Source organism: Pavona decussata, unplaced genomic scaffold (assembly GCF_977016875.1).
Source record: "Pavona decussata unplaced genomic scaffold, jaPavDecu1.1 SCAFFOLD_87, whole genome shotgun sequence".
Classification (NCBI taxonomy): Eukaryota; Metazoa; Cnidaria; class Anthozoa; order Scleractinia; family Agariciidae; genus Pavona; species Pavona decussata.
In genome coordinates, this window is record NW_028145504.1 from 1,383,155 (window position 1) to 1,398,724 (window position 15,570).

General features: G+C 36.9%; 2 protein-coding genes across 8 annotated transcripts in view; both read left to right on the forward strand.

The window, feature by feature from the left end:
- LOC146474682 (inactive tyrosine-protein kinase 7-like) overlaps positions 1 to 15,570 on the forward strand; it is a 71,374-nt gene that overhangs the window by 30,332 nt on the left and 25,472 nt on the right. The gene's annotated exons all lie outside the window — the stretch shown is intronic.
- The window catches only part of LOC146474683 (uncharacterized), a 74,435-nt gene that overhangs the window by 28,379 nt on the left and 30,486 nt on the right, over positions 1 to 15,570 (forward strand). For 3 of the 7 annotated variants that reach the window (XM_085116427.1, XM_085116421.1, XM_085116425.1), the window contains exon 4: positions 10,683 to 10,862. In XM_085116427.1, the coding sequence (XP_084972553.1) occupies positions 10,683 to 10,862 (180 nt within the window). Of the gene's footprint in view, positions 1 to 10,682; positions 10,863 to 11,609; positions 11,793 to 12,668; positions 12,765 to 13,837; positions 14,869 to 15,570 lie in introns of those variants that run through there. The other 4 variants (XM_085116423.1, XM_085116426.1, XM_085116424.1 and 1 more) reach the window with 4 other exon arrangements.

Here is a 15,570-nt window from a genome sequence, read left to right on the forward strand (position 1 = left end):
AGGAAAAAACAAAAACAGGAACTGCCAACAACCCCTCATATCCAATCACTCTGGAATTTGACAACACCACATATAAAGTAGTAATAACGCTTGCAACAAACTACCAAATTGATCTCAGAGTGTCAGATTTTAATGATCTGCTTGGATTTAAAAAACGAGTTTTAACTAGCACTGAAAATATCGGCGACTACACTCCAAATCTAAGCCAAGATACGGAAATTTTAAACATACATTGTGATTTGATTTCAGACAGTCTTGTTGATGGTGATGAAACGGATATTTTATACACATTTGGCACAAATGATTTGAATCCATCATATGCTTTTACCAAAGAACCCAGAAGAGTTCAATTTAATCCAGTAAATAAAAGTGTTATCAACACAATTAGAGTTTACATTACCGATGGAAAAAGGAGGATAATTGATTTGAATAACGCAGACACTGCTTTTTCTCTGATTTTGCGAGAAAAAATATAAAAAATCTTTTAATAATAAAATGCAAAGTTATCATTATAAAAAAACATTTCACCTAAAACTGGGAAGATTTATTCATGTCCACAAGGGATCCGGTTTGATTGTGGACAATATTTTTAACCCAATGAAAAAATTGTTTAGCACCGCAACCAAGGCTGTTTTTAAACCTCTTGCTAAAAAAGCCTTAAAGTCTGGAATAGAAAGTGCCGGTAATAAAATCGGGAAAAAAGCAGTTCAATTTGCAGAAGATAAAATAAATAAAAAAGTTGCCGAAAAATCGGGCCATCTTTTTATAAAAGACTTACAAAATTTAGGAAAACCAAAGGTAGTAAAAGCTCCAAAAAAAGAAGAAGAAGAAGATTACAATTTAATTTTGAACAGACTTATTTCCGGAAGTGGGATGAAAAAGAGAAAAAAATAAAAAAAAAATAAAAAGTTTCTGAGAGATAAATAAAAAAGATGTTTAGAACACGAGATAAACTTCAAAGATACGAAATGGTCAAGTTTTCCCTTGACGACCCAATCGTGTTACCTGGAAACAACAGTTCCCAAAATAAAACCGGATACAAGTTTTCAATCAAAAACAGGTCTGCTTTTTATGATTTTTACAAAGGACGTTTTGAGGTTACTTTGGAATTGCAGAAAAAAGCTGATGGAGCCGGTTATGCAGCTGCTGACCGAATCACAATGATCAATGGAGCTCATTCTTTGATCAAACATTTGGTTGTCAAATCTGAAGGAAAAATTTTGTACGATAGTGACAATGTTCACAAAGTTGTCAACTTGAAAAATTTACTTGAGTACAGCGCTGATTATAGTAAATCGGTTGCTACAAAGGGTTTTTGGTATCTTGATACAAATGGTTCAACAGCAAATACAAATACAGGTTTTGAAGCAAGACGGATTTTAACTCAAGCTACAAACAATGATGGAAGTGGCGGTGCCAAGAAAATAAATAAATCCATTCCGTTAAACAGGTATAGTTTTTTTGAGGAGTTGCAAGACAAAATGCTACCTCCAATGTCTGATATGACATTTGAAATTACACTAAATAATGATGCTGAATTGATTCACAAAGCAGCAGCTGCTGACGATGGTCGGGTAGTAGTAACCAAATTCCATCTTTTTCTACCAAGAATGATTCCAAAAGCTAGTGCATACAAGGAATTCATTGAAGATTTTCTCAAACCGACAAAATGGACTTATATGAAAGATTTGTACAACCAGAGTGCAAGTACGAGAGCAGTTCAAAACGAGTTTCGAATCAATACATCCTTGAAAAATGTAAAGCATGTATTCATTTATTTTCAGAGGTCAAATCCTCCAAACAATGAGGAATCGGAGAGAACTCCATATATATTTGACACATTCAAGTTGAATTCTGCTGATTCCAACAGCTCTTTTGCAACATGTCGATTGACTTATGGAGATAACGCATTTTATCCCGAATTGGGGTTTAACGCCGAATCGAAAAATGACATTTTTGAATATTTGATGAATTATGCTTACAGAAGTGATGATTTTAACACTGGAACGCAGTTGAATCCATATAATTTTGAATCTCTTTACGGTCTTATCTATTTTGATTTGACTTATCAAGAAGAGGGTGTGGCTGAAGACCCAAAACAACTGATTTTAAACTACACATTGAATACCGCTCCGACGGCCGATGTAAAAGTTCATGCCATTGTTTTTCATGAAAGTGAGGTTATTGTTGATAAAGTTGGAAATCAAATCATGATTGTTTGAGTCAAAAAATCTCAAAAAATTTTTATTTTATTTGATTCAAATAAAATAACGATGACACAATTGGTTGAAATAAACATTTCGCTTTCTGAAAATCAGAAAAAAACTTTGAGTAAAGCCTACCATGAAAAGGAAACGATCACATTGCGTTTAAAAAATGACGCTCTTTCTGGGGCCGATACTCTTTTAGTACCTAAAACAACTGTAAACAGGTTGGAAAAGAATCGAAAACTAAACAAGGGAATGGATATCAAACTCGCAAAGTCAAACATTAGAAAGCAAGTTGGTGGATCTCTTTTGAGTTCAATCTTGACGTTAGGACGAACTTTAGGACCTGGATTGGCAAAAACTTTGGGAATGTCTGCTCTTTCAGGTGTCGTTTCTGAAGGAGCATCCCAACTTGTTAAAAAGATATCCGGCGGAGGTGGGCAGACGGGTGGTTTTTTGATTCCAAATTCCAAAATACAACAACTGATAGCAAACAAACATCTATTGAGTGATAAACAAAAAATGGATATTATAAATGCCATGCAAACAGGTTCAGGAGTACACATCAAACCGACAAAAAAACAAACGGGTGGTTTTCTTGGAACACTCTTAGCATCAATTGGAATTCCTTTGGCTCTTGAGGCTTTCAAAAAGATGACAGGATCCGGCGGCCCGAGAATGGGAAAACCACAACCGGTTTCAACCAAACAGGATGGCGGAGCGGCTCCGAGATTGGGAGCGTATCAACCACCGCCCCCTTTTTTTGGAACATGGGAACAAGTACCCGGAACAATCGGCGCCGGAAAAAAAAAGACGAAAAAAAAGACTGGAGACGGGTTACTTTTAGGAAAAAACAGCCCATTCAATCAAATACCATTGTTGGGGGCAGTATTTTAATGATGAAATCATCCGTTAAGTTTGAAAAAAACATTCCGATGAGTAACCATGATTTGGAAAAATGGTGTAAACGTTTGAAAATACCGATTGATACGGGTGGTGTTTTGTCAAGAGACCAAACTGTTCCACACAATCATAAAATGGCTTTATTTATTTACAACCTTGAACCGTCATACATGAGTGGAAGCCATTGGGTTTCAACGTATGTAAAAAATGGTGTAATCAATTATTTCGACAGTTTTGGATTGCCCCCGTTTCAGGAAATTGTAGATCATGCAAGAAGAAAAAATCTGACTCTTATTCATCAAAACGAACAGATTCAAGGATTATTGACAACGACTTGTGGATATTTTTGTTTGTATTTTTTGAATGAGATGAATAAAGGTAAATCGTATTTTGATCTTTTACAGGTATTCGATACAAGAAATGCAGCAAAAAATGAAAAATTTATTGAAAAATATTTTGAAAAAATAATCTAGTTTAATATTAAATGAAATCTTATTGCGTAAAACAACGAAAACAAACTGAATGTGTTGAACCTGCAGGTTACAAACGTGCAAAGAACGGTCGACTCATGTTTTTCTGCACATGCGCAGAATGTGGAATCACAAAAACCAAATTTGTAAAGGAACAGGGAAACTAGATGGCCCGTCCAAAGGGGCGGGCATTTTTGACACATTAGCTTCGACTGGAACAGATATGTTAATTCAACATGGTATTCCTTGGCTTGGGAAAAAAGCTGTGGAAATGGGGCGTTATTATGGTAGTGAGGCTCTTAGAAACCCAAAACTACAAAAAAAGGCTCTCGATTATGCGTTGGAAAAAGCTGCACCGCTGATTCAAAAAGCTGGTTCAGAAGCGTTGGATCAATTGTCAACAAAGATTCGACCAAATAAAAAATACAAAACCGATAGAAAAGATTTGGATCAATCGGGTGGAGCAATATTGGATACAATATTAGAACAATTGGGAACTCCAGGAAAAGCTGCATCAAAGTCGATGGATGTTATTGGCAAACTCATTCCTTCAACACAACATGTTTTTGATGAATACAAATCCGGAGAAATAGCAAAAAGAGCGTTCAGTACGGACACTGGTGTTTTGTCAAGCCAATTTTGGACAGGAAAGGCTGGTAAAAAGACATTAGAAAAATATAAGGATTACCCTTGCGATAGCATGGTAAAAATTGGTAGTAAATATCACAACACACCCGCTTGTTCAAGTTATAAAAACATTGGTTGGCATCCTCCAAATTGGGGTGAATATGAAAAAGGAATGAAGGGTAGACCGACTTCTGGCGGTTCGATTGATATTCACAAAGCGATTGGAAAACTACCGAAACCAAAAGGTGGTTGGACTCTTCCAGGACATAAGTTTACAGGTCCGTATAACGATCTTGAAAACCAAGTCAAATGGGATCCAAAAACTGGTGAAATTCTCGAGATATATGACAAGCCGACTGGAAAAACAGATGCGATTGCAATGCAACACGATGTTGATTATTCGGTTTGCAAAGATGATAAAAAATGTAAAAACAAAGCCGATAGGAAAATGGTCAAAGCGCTGGACTCTGTTCCTTATAATGAGAGACAATGGGGTCACTGGATGGCTCGAAATATGATTAACACAAAGCAAAAACTTGGTCTCGGCGTTCCAAAAAACGTCAAAAGCCGTCGGGTAAAGACATTGGGTGGCAAGAAAAATTAGCAGATGAACTGCATAGACCCATAAAAAGAAAATTCACCCGACGGCGCGTCATTGTGAATCACATCGATGAGATATGGGCTGCTGACCTTGTTGAGATGCAGCAGTTCAGCAGATGGAATAAAGGTTATAAATATCTTCTCATGATAATCGATGTCTTTAGCAAATACGGTTGGATTGTACCATTGAAGGATAAAAAAGGTGAGACCGTAACCAAAGCATTTCAAAACATCTTTAAAAAAGGTAGAAAACCGAAGTTTGTGTGGACTGACAAAGGTTCAGAGTTTTACAACAAACATCTGAAAGACTTGTTAAGAAAAAATGAGATTGAACTGTATTCAACAGAAAATGAAGAGAAATCGTCAGTGGTGGAGCGTTGGAACCGAACCATTAAAAATAGAATGTGGAAGGAATTCACTGCTCAAGGCAATACTGTGTATCTGGACATACTACCCGAAATATTAAAGCGGTACAACAACACCAAACATCGTTCGATAAAAATGACGCCGGCAGAAGCGTCGAGGAAAGAAAATGAAGGAACCGTTTACTTCAACCTTTTCGGTGATACCCATTTTGCACCAACCTCAACAAAGCCAAAATACAGAGTCGGTGATAAGGTCAGAATTTCCAAGTACAAACGTCCTGTCTTCGACAAAGGATACACACCCAATTGGTCAGAAGAAGTTTTCACAGTCGATAAGATACAATACACCAATCCGATCACTTATAGACTCAAAGACCAAAGTGGCGAGGAAATATCCGGTTCTTTTTATGAACAGGAGATGCAAAAGGCTGTTCAAGACGTTTACCGTATTGAGAAAGTGATTCGACGAGATGCTCGAAAAGGTAAAGCGTTGGTGAAGTGGAGCGGTTACCCAGAAAAATTCAATTCCTGGGTGGATATAAACGATCTGATGTAAAAAATAAATTTAAAAAATCTTACATTTAATAAAAGATGACTTATCTAAAAATGATTGAACTAAGAAAAATGGCTGTCGGATCTGGAATAAAATTTTACGAAAAGTTATCAAGAGAGGAACTCACAAAAAAACTAAAACTTGATGAAAAAAAGGTGTGTAAACCGTCAAATGCAAAACCAGTTTGGGTTGAAGATGGAGATAATGATTGTTTAATATGGTGCAAAAGTCAGTATGCGTGTGGTAAATTATTAAACAAAGACGTACCCTTGATTAAACAGTACATAAAAACTGGTAAAACACTAATCAATCACGATGGAAATAGATTAAAATTATCGTTTGCGTAAACTTTTCATTTTTCATAAAATGAAAAAATAATTTAAAAAATCTTGCATTTAATAAAAAAGATGGATTCAAAAAAATTCACAAATTTTAAAAACCTTGCAAAAAATCTTGGTTCACGGGTTTATTCAAGTTTGAGAAAAGCAAATTTTATCAATTCCATAAATAAAAAACTTACGAGATAGCAGCCTACACAAACTGCAAAACCTGCACAAACGGTGCAAATTAAAGAAAAAATCGATGCCGCAGTCAATTGGGGAAAGAAAAAGGTGGAAAATTGGGGTGTTTGGTTAAAAAATAAGGCTCCAAAACCCGTTGTTAACAAAGAGATTTACTCTTTCAAAAAACTTATGAACGAGATCGAAAAAAAAGATACGAAACCTGAAATCAAACAATATGAGATCGTCAAGATTGGTGAGAGTTCAAATAAAAAGTTCAAAACGTTTTTTGATAAATTCAGGGTTGAACCCAACCAATCAACCGAAATCAGTGTCGATAAAGTATTGCTGGAAATGGCAAACATGGTGATTGATGAGAGAGGGTTGAAAGACGGTGACAAAATAAGATGGATAATCAGTCACCCGTCGTGGAATAAACCTATCAGTTCAAAATTAATCACAATCAAAGGAAAACTCGATTCTGAAATAACAAATAAACTTTCAGGATTCATTGAATACAAACAGGTACCTTTGTCTGAGGTAAAGTTTGAAATTCAATCAACAAAGATTCCTCGAGGTGCTGGTAGGTTAATCGTTACAAATTCAAATCTGAAAAGGAAGAAAAGCGTCATTACAATAAAAAATGACGATTCCATTTGTCTTGCTCGCGCTATTGTAACAGCTGTTGCAAACATTAACAAAACAAAATGGACACAAACACAATTAAAATACGGATTCAACAGATCACGAAAATTGCAAAAGGATATGGCTGAAAAACTTCATGAAGAAGCGGGAGTTGAAATCAATGAGTTTGGATCAACTTTAGAAGACATTAAGACATTTGCAAATCATCTCAAAATTCAAATCAATGTTGTTGATGCTGAATATTTTAATGAGTTAACGTTTTCAACCGAAAATGAACATAATTCTCAAATGATTTACCTTTACAAAAACGGTAATCATTTTGATGTAATAACGAGTATGACAGGGTTTTTGTGTAAATCTTATTATTGTCACACGTGCAAAAAACCGTACAAAAAACGTGATTGTCACAAGTGCCCTGCAAAATGCATTGCGTGTTTCAAGTACTTTGCAAATGGAAATAGATGCAGCGGAAAAGTGATCGAATGTAACGATTGTAATAGGTGTTTCTTTGGTAAAAATTGTTTTGAGGAGCATAAACGCGAAAGAAGTGTCAAGGATGGATCAAAATCGGATATTGTTTGTGAAAAAGTTTGCAAATGCCTCAAATGTGGGCGAATTGTGACAGACGGGCTTGAAAAACACATATGCGGACACAGTAAATGCAGTAATTGCAGACAGTACTGTGATATGAACGAACATAGATGCTTTATGGAGAAAAAAAATTCCAAAGGAGGAAACTGTGTTGGGTGTGTTGAGGAAAAAAAGTGTTATTCTTGTAAAACGAGAACCGATAAATACATTTTTTATGATTTTGAAACAAATCAAGAAACCGGTGTCCATGTCGTCAATTGGGTTGACTGTGAAGATTTTCATGGTAATAAAAACACGTTTGAAACGATTGATGAATTTTGTAAATTTGTTTTCGAAAAAGATAATGAAGGTTTCACTTTCATTGCTCACAATGCAAAAGGTTACGACGCTCAGTTTATCAGGAATTGGTGTATTGAAAATGGGATGAAACCGTATTGTATTTATAACGGAACAAAGATAATGAGCATGGAGGTTTCGGGGCGAAGGTTTATCGATTCATTAAACTTTGTGGCTGCTCCTTTAGCATCGTTTCCAAAAACGTTTGGTTTAACAGAGTTGAAAAAGGGGTATTTTCCTCATTATTTCAATAAGAAATGCAACCAAAACTATGTTGGACCGATCCCTAGTAAGAAACATTTTGGTTTTGATAGAATGAGCTCGTATGGTAGAAAAGCTTTTGTTGAATGGCACCAAGCGCGAGTTGATGAAAACTATGTCTTTGACTTCAAAAAGGAATTGAGAGAGTACTGCAGAAGTGATGTTGACATTTTGAGGAGAAGTATGTTAAAATTTAGGAATGATTTTATTGAGTTGGAAAACATTGATCCTCTTTTATACACAACAATTGCATCAGTTTGTATGACTGTTTACCGTTGCAACTATATGCCACACAACCAAATTGGTGTTGTAAAAGATTCCGCAAGAGGAGAAAAATTTAGTAAAATAAGTATAGCTTGGTTAGACTGGATATCTGAGAGAGACGGGGTAAATATTAAACATGCTCTCAATGGTGGTGAAAAAAATTTGACAGACATTGGAAAAGTTGATGGATTCTGCAAAGAAACAAAAACTGTCTATGAATTTCAAGGATGCTTTTGGCACGGTTGTGAAAAATGCTTTTCAAGCGATACAATCAACACAAAAAATCAGATGGATATGTTGACTCTCAGGAATAGAACAAAAGAAAAGAATGAAAGGATAATAGACTGTGGGTGGAATCTTGTTGAAGAATACGAATGCGGGTTAAAAGAAAACAAGGAGATTTTGAAATTTTTCAAGGGTTGGGATCGAGAATGTATAGAACCCCTAAATCCAAGGGATGCGTTTTTTGGAGGTCGAACAAACGTGACAAAACTGACATACGATTTTAAAAAAGGTGAAAAAGGAAAATACGTTGACTTTGTCAGTCTCTACCCTACGGTTCAATTCTACAAGGATTATCCTGTTGGTCATCCGGAAAAGATCTTTTTGCCGGATGAGTACGATTCAAATTGGTTTGGTTTTGTAAAATGTAAAGTGCTACCTCCACGCGGTCTTTATCACCCTGTTTTACCAGTAAAAATGACATGTGGAAATGCAGAAAAGCTGTTATTTCCACTATGTAAAAAATGTGCTGTTTTAAAATCACATGAAAAATGTTTGCATTCGGACGAAGAACGAATGTTTGTTGGTACTTGGTGTACAAACGAGTTGAATGTTGCTGTTAAAAAGGGATATGAGATTCAAAAAATATTTGAGGTGTGGAATTTTGAAAATCGATCCAATAAACTTTTCAAGGGTTACGTTAAAAAATTCATGAAGATAAAAATGGAGAGTAGTGAGTTAAAAACTGGTGAAGGATGCACATATAAATCTGTTGAAGAGTATAGGAATGTTGTAAAGTCAAAACTAGGAATACAGTTGGGTGAAATAAAATTTAACCCTGGAATGAGGGCGATCTCAAAACTGTGTTTGAATAGTTTATGGGGAAAGTTTGGACAAAGAAATAATATGAAAAAATCGGTATATGTTGTTGAGCCACACGAGTTTTACAAAATTTTGTTAGATGAAAAGATTGATGATCTGAACATTCATTTCATCAATGAAGATATGGTTGAAATGAACTACAACCTAAAAGACCATTTTGTTGACAACAGTAATAATACAAACATATTCATTGCGGCTTTCACAACCAGTCATGCAAGAATGATGTTGTATGGAGTGTTGGACAATCTGGGTGACAATGTTCTCGGTTTTGATACTGATAGTTGTTGGTATATTGAAAAAGAAAAAGGACCGACCATCGAAACAGGTGATAACCTAGGTGATCTTACCGATGAGCTTGGTGGACATTACATTGAAAAGTGGTGCGGAACAGGGCCAAAGTCTTACAGTTATTGTACAAGTAATGGAAAAACAGTATGTAAAGTAAAAGGTTTCACACTCAATTACGAAAACAGTCAATATATTAATCAACAAACAATGAGGCAGCTAATTGAGGGTCAAAAGAATCGGATAACAACAGTCAACGAACAAATGATAACCCGAGATAGTAAGACAAAGGAGGTAAAAAACAGGTATCAGGAAAAAGACTTTACAATGTGTTACGATAAAAGGGTGGTCGCAAAGACTGAATCAGGAATTGGTACTTTTCCCTATGGTTTTTAAAATTTCCACACAGACTCACGCCAAAAGGCGTGCTATGCGCATGCGCCAAGGTAACTTTTTAATATTATTTTTCGCGCATGCGCAAAAGCTGGTGCGCCAAGGTTACTTTTTTATATATTTTTTACACTTTTAACTGAATTATGTTTGTTGGGTTTTGTTGGGGTTACTTTTGGGTGGATTTTTTTAGGTTGGGTTTTGTTGGGGTTGGGAGCACACCTTTTGGATGCGCGGTAAAGTCGCGCCCTAAGGTGTGCTATATAACTACTTACGGCATTGGTGAGTAGTTGCAGAGAACAGCCTTTACTGGAATATTGTCCATCAGTTAAGAAAAATCAACTGATTCAATACGCTTCTTTCAAAATTAAATTTTGATGATGAATTGTATGCAGTTAAACCATGTGACTTAATTTTTGGAAAACTATCAAAACGTTCTTCAACTACAACTTGATGGCTTGTCCCTGATTTGTCAATTGTCCGTTTATTTTTCTAATTCTTGTTTTTCTATATTGTTTAATTTAGAAGACAATTATTTATGTGCCCAAGCATTGAGTTGAATTGATTCATGTTTTTCTCAGCAGACTGTGGCAAGAACTGTGTTAGATGTGATGGCAGAAAATGCCTGGAGTGTGACAATGGATTTGCTAGAATCACCATAACGTTGAGACGATTCAATTACACCATTTGTAAACCATGTGCTAAGCAAACTTCGATCAAGAGAAAGGGTGTCGATAAAGACGACTCAAAATGCGCTGCAGGTCAGAATAAACCTTTGGCTATCATTAGTCAGGAAATAGTCTCCGTAGTGGGTAGCGTGCAGTGCACACAACTTCGCTTTCAAAGTAGACTGTTCACAGTTCCCTATTTTTCCGTGGGAATTCGACCGAAGCGTACAAGTCTCGAAAATCCCACGGAATAAAGAGTAGAAAAAGAAAAGGAGAGGCAAACTGTACCCAGGGTCTCCTCCCTGACTTGTGCTCCAGGACATGCCTGTCTATGAATTTGTACCAATATCCGTTTCTTTCAAACTTTTGGTAAATTCTCTTTCCCGCTTGTGCGCGGGCATTTCTTTGCACGCCTTTGTTATTGTGACCAGCGCTCATTTCGCGTGACGTTCCCGAGTTCTTGTTGTAACAGGTTTAGCTGCTTGCCTCTCGAAGAAGGTCAAGTTATTCTCGATCACGATCGTTTCAATATTTTTGGAGAAAACAGAAAGCCACACTGGAAGCAAAATGTGTATCGTATTCGTAGCACAGATTGTGTAGTGTTGAGAGCACTCGCCTCCCACCAATCTGCCTTGGGTTGAATTTGTTGTTGGTTCTTGTCCTTGCTAGGAGAGCGGTTTTTCTCCGGGTACTCCGGTTTTACCCTCTCCCAAAAAACCAACATTTCCAAATTCTACTGAACTCGACCTGGAACGCACGGACATTTATTGGACACGTTCCTGGGTAAGAAAATTATATTTTAAAGCTAAATTCCATGTTTATAAATGCGTTTTCTTTCAGCAAACACAACAGAAGCTCCATGTCCGAAAAAGTGCGCGGCCTGTGAGAATGGAACCTGCCTCAAGTGTGATAAAGGGTTCGCATTGTTTTCATCTGCAAAGCGTGATTCTAAATTCTGCATTCCCTGTGCAAGAGCCGCAAAGGCTGGAAAGTTCGCAAACAGTGACAAATCCCAGTGCCAAGGTATGGTATGCCAGTGCAGCAAGCAGCGTTTTACGTTTAAGAGACAAACAAAGAAAGTAGAAGAGTTTCGAACTGTATTATTAGTAATCTGTCGGGGCACTCGCGAGACAAGGCGGGAGATTAACAGCTTTGTAGGAAAATGCAAAGCTATGAAAAATTGTCACCAATTTTTTTTAACTACGTTCATGAAAAATTCATGGGCTTAGTGATGAAACAGCATAAATTTGAAGATCTAGTTATTCTTGAAATTCCTTGACCAAATCGTATTTTGTCCCATGCGTACTTTAATAGCTGTAATCCATTCTTGATTACCAATGGTGCACTTGATCGAATATAAAAGGGAAATAAGACAACTTTGGATTAATGATGTTAAACGATTGGCGGGGGAACTGAACAACAGAGACGGAACAAAATTCGCGAATTCATTTCGACCCCATAGCTTAAGCAAGACGATGAGCAACTGGATGTTTTTTTATGGAAAGCGAGTTTTAAAAATGTTTTTGTCTTTATTTCAGTGCTACTCGTTCCAGAGTACAAATAGAGACTAGGAACGAGTTTTTAAATTCTCATTTAATCAGAAATTGAAATTACAAGAAAGATCACATTTCAAATTGGTCAGTTTACCAAGTTTGTGGTTATGTCGTTAGATTGCGACCATGTAAAGGCTTTCAAAATTTGGAAAAATTAGAGACTTTTATATGAATTTGGAGGACGCCTGGCAAACTTACTAATTTTTATGTGATCTTTCTGGCGATGGGGTTCATTTTTTTTCATATGACACAATTTGAACAATGTGTAAACCAGGGTCTAGTCCCTTTATGAACTTCGGAACAGGCAATTTTCACCTTTTAAAATTAATTAATTCCATTTTTTCAGAGGCGTGTGGAAAAGGCTTTAAACTAAACCCGAAGACAAAGAAATGCGAAAAGAAAAAAGGCAAAAAGGGAGGAAACAAAAAACCCAAGAAGCAAGGCAAGTCAGTTGATTAATTGCTCGACGATATACGATGATTGTCTGCAACCCAACTAAATTAAAGCCGATGGAGGTGCAATCTAAGAGAGGCATCCAACGATTCATTTCGGTGGAGATCTGTGCGGAAGGCCTTTATAAATAAATCGACTTAGAGATTCGGTTTCGGTTTTTTATTAAATGTAAAGTTTTATTTGGAAAACCAACAGCACAAAGTTTCGTTACACTGCCGAAAACTAATTCCTCTCGTTTTCGGAGAGGCAAATAATCTCGATAAAAATGCGAAGAAAGGTCAGGTAGCATTTTAGTAAAGCTAACAAAAGTTTCGTAAATTCGAGGGAGAAGATTCCGTTCCGTAAGACTTTCTGTAGCTTATATTTTCAGCTGAAGGATCCGAATGGTTCAAACTCTATTAGCTTACACAAATCTGCCTTTAACAGGGCACAGAGCGATCTGGGGACACAGGAGACGTTATTTTAATTAAGTATCGTGCTTAAATATTCGCGTTGGGTGGCCCTAAACATAGCCTTTTTATTAATTTGCTTCCACCTACTACCATTAAAAAACTGTTGCAGCAACAATTTCGAGTTATGGTGCCGCAATGGGCAAAAGATGAAGGAAGCACGCAAACAATTTTTTTCAGCGCGGTTGGCTGTTGTAACCTGAAATGCATTAGTGAAAGCAGTTTGAAATATTTCCGTTTTACCAACAGCACACCATGTATTTCGCCAGTATGGTGGCTGGGAAGGCATGGCACATGGGGTTATATTGGAAACTATTGATAAATAAAAATTTTAATATACGCGCCTCCAAGGATTTCTGAGCAGAATTTCCCGGGAAATTTATAAGGATTCTTTTTGTATAAGTCCCTCTGAAAAGACTTGAGAACGAAGAAAACTAAACAACCAAACCAAATGTTGAAGTTTGTCCCAAAATTCCATGTTAAATGTCGGCTATTGCTCTCGCAATGTGGCCTACTAGAACTCCCAAGTGGCAGGGTCGAAATTTTTGCTTAATCTTTGTAAAGAGTGAGAAAATACGGTTTTAAAAACTTCTTTCTTCTTTTTTTTTTTCAGGAGGGAAAAGAAGACCAAAGACGCCTGCTCCTTAAATAATGTAGGACGTTTGCGTATCGCAGTCTACGCTGAGTTAATCCACGCGCGTAAATTGAACTTGGATTAATGTAATTTTTGCAGTCTAGTAATGTGAACTGGATAAAATCCCTTTTTACACTTTAACGATACCTCGTCGATGACAAATTAAAAAATCAAAGATTATTATTTAAGAGAAATCGATGATTGAAAGCTTGAGAAAATGCCTTGATTTTATTTTATATAAGCACTGAGATTATATAAAGAAACGTTTTCAGTATAATAAAATGTAGCATGATTGACAAAGAGTAGTCGTAGCCTCTTTCTCAGGAATATCGGAGCAAGCGGTAGATAGCCTGTGTTTGTGGCGGGATGTTAAGCAAAGGCGATAGTTGGGCGAACACATCACGCGCGGACAATACCCCAAGCTAGGCTGGCTAGCCGTCGAGAGAGAAGTATGAGATCATTCGAAGTCCAGACATAGTATTGTATAGTTGATAAAAATGCATTAATTGCGCAGTGCCTTTCATTAGATAAATTGCAATTGATAAATAAATCGCTGGAACGTGAGAAAAAAACCCCACAGATTTTGACGTTTCGGTGTATATTACTGTCTATTTGCTAAATGCTAGCACAGTTGAGTTCGAAATTTGCAGTCGTATGCAAATAAAGGTACGAGCGCGTACCCAGATGCTAGCTAACGACAACAGCAACGGCAACGAAAACGTCACTTGAAAATATAAGTTGTCTTTACTTCTACTACTTTGCGATTATTCCAATTCGTTGCACTTGTAGAATGTGGGGGGAGTATTCGGGAACTAAATTGATAAGAACGATGTTAAAGTAAGGAAGGAGAATGAAAAATTCACCGCCGTGTGCTCACGTTCTCCCACAAAACCTTGAAAATGGTCATTTCACGTTGTTGTTTTGCAGAGGACAGCACAGAAATTTACAAAAGCATAAAACGCACGTGCAGAGCGATTGTTTTTGCTCATTAAACCTATTGTTTTGTGGCGTTATAGCTTCCCCCGTTTGTTGCGCGTGCGCGTGTATAGGTCGACCAACTAGTCTACCAACTGCAGAAAAGCAAAATCACGATTGAACCCAAGAGGGGCAAGAGTGTGAAAGCGGAAAATGAAACGCATATCTTTGCGCTGTCAGCACTCTTTCATTGGTAAACCCGCCTTAACCACTGTCACTTGCATGTCCTCGAGCGAGTTACTTACACTGTTAAAATGTTGTGCAACGAGCAGCCCTCTCTTTGTAACGTTCCCCAGCGCTATGTCTTCGCGCTGTCAACTCCTCCCATGCCCTAGTTGATGATTTTCGAAATTCTCATCACTTAACTGCTTCACATGATATGAAAATTGTAAGGAGAATTTATTTGTTTGTCACTTCTGGGAGTGAAAGGGTTAAGTATAGTACAAATGACGAGAGCGTATTAGATGCCACTTTTCCAGAGCACGCGCGCCGAAAACACTGTTAAAGGTCTAGATTTGAAGAAAGAAATATGTATAAACAAAATGGGTAGTTTTACGATTCATTTATTACTTTCCTTTCCTAATATAATGGCTCAAAAACTAGAAACTGACTCAGTGATAATAATAAACCACTTCGCGCTTATTCGGGGATCATGGGTAATCAGGGCAAGTGTCACATGGTGGGAAACTCAAATACAAAGTGTAGCAAGTTCACTTTCTTGAACTGTGATAACTGGG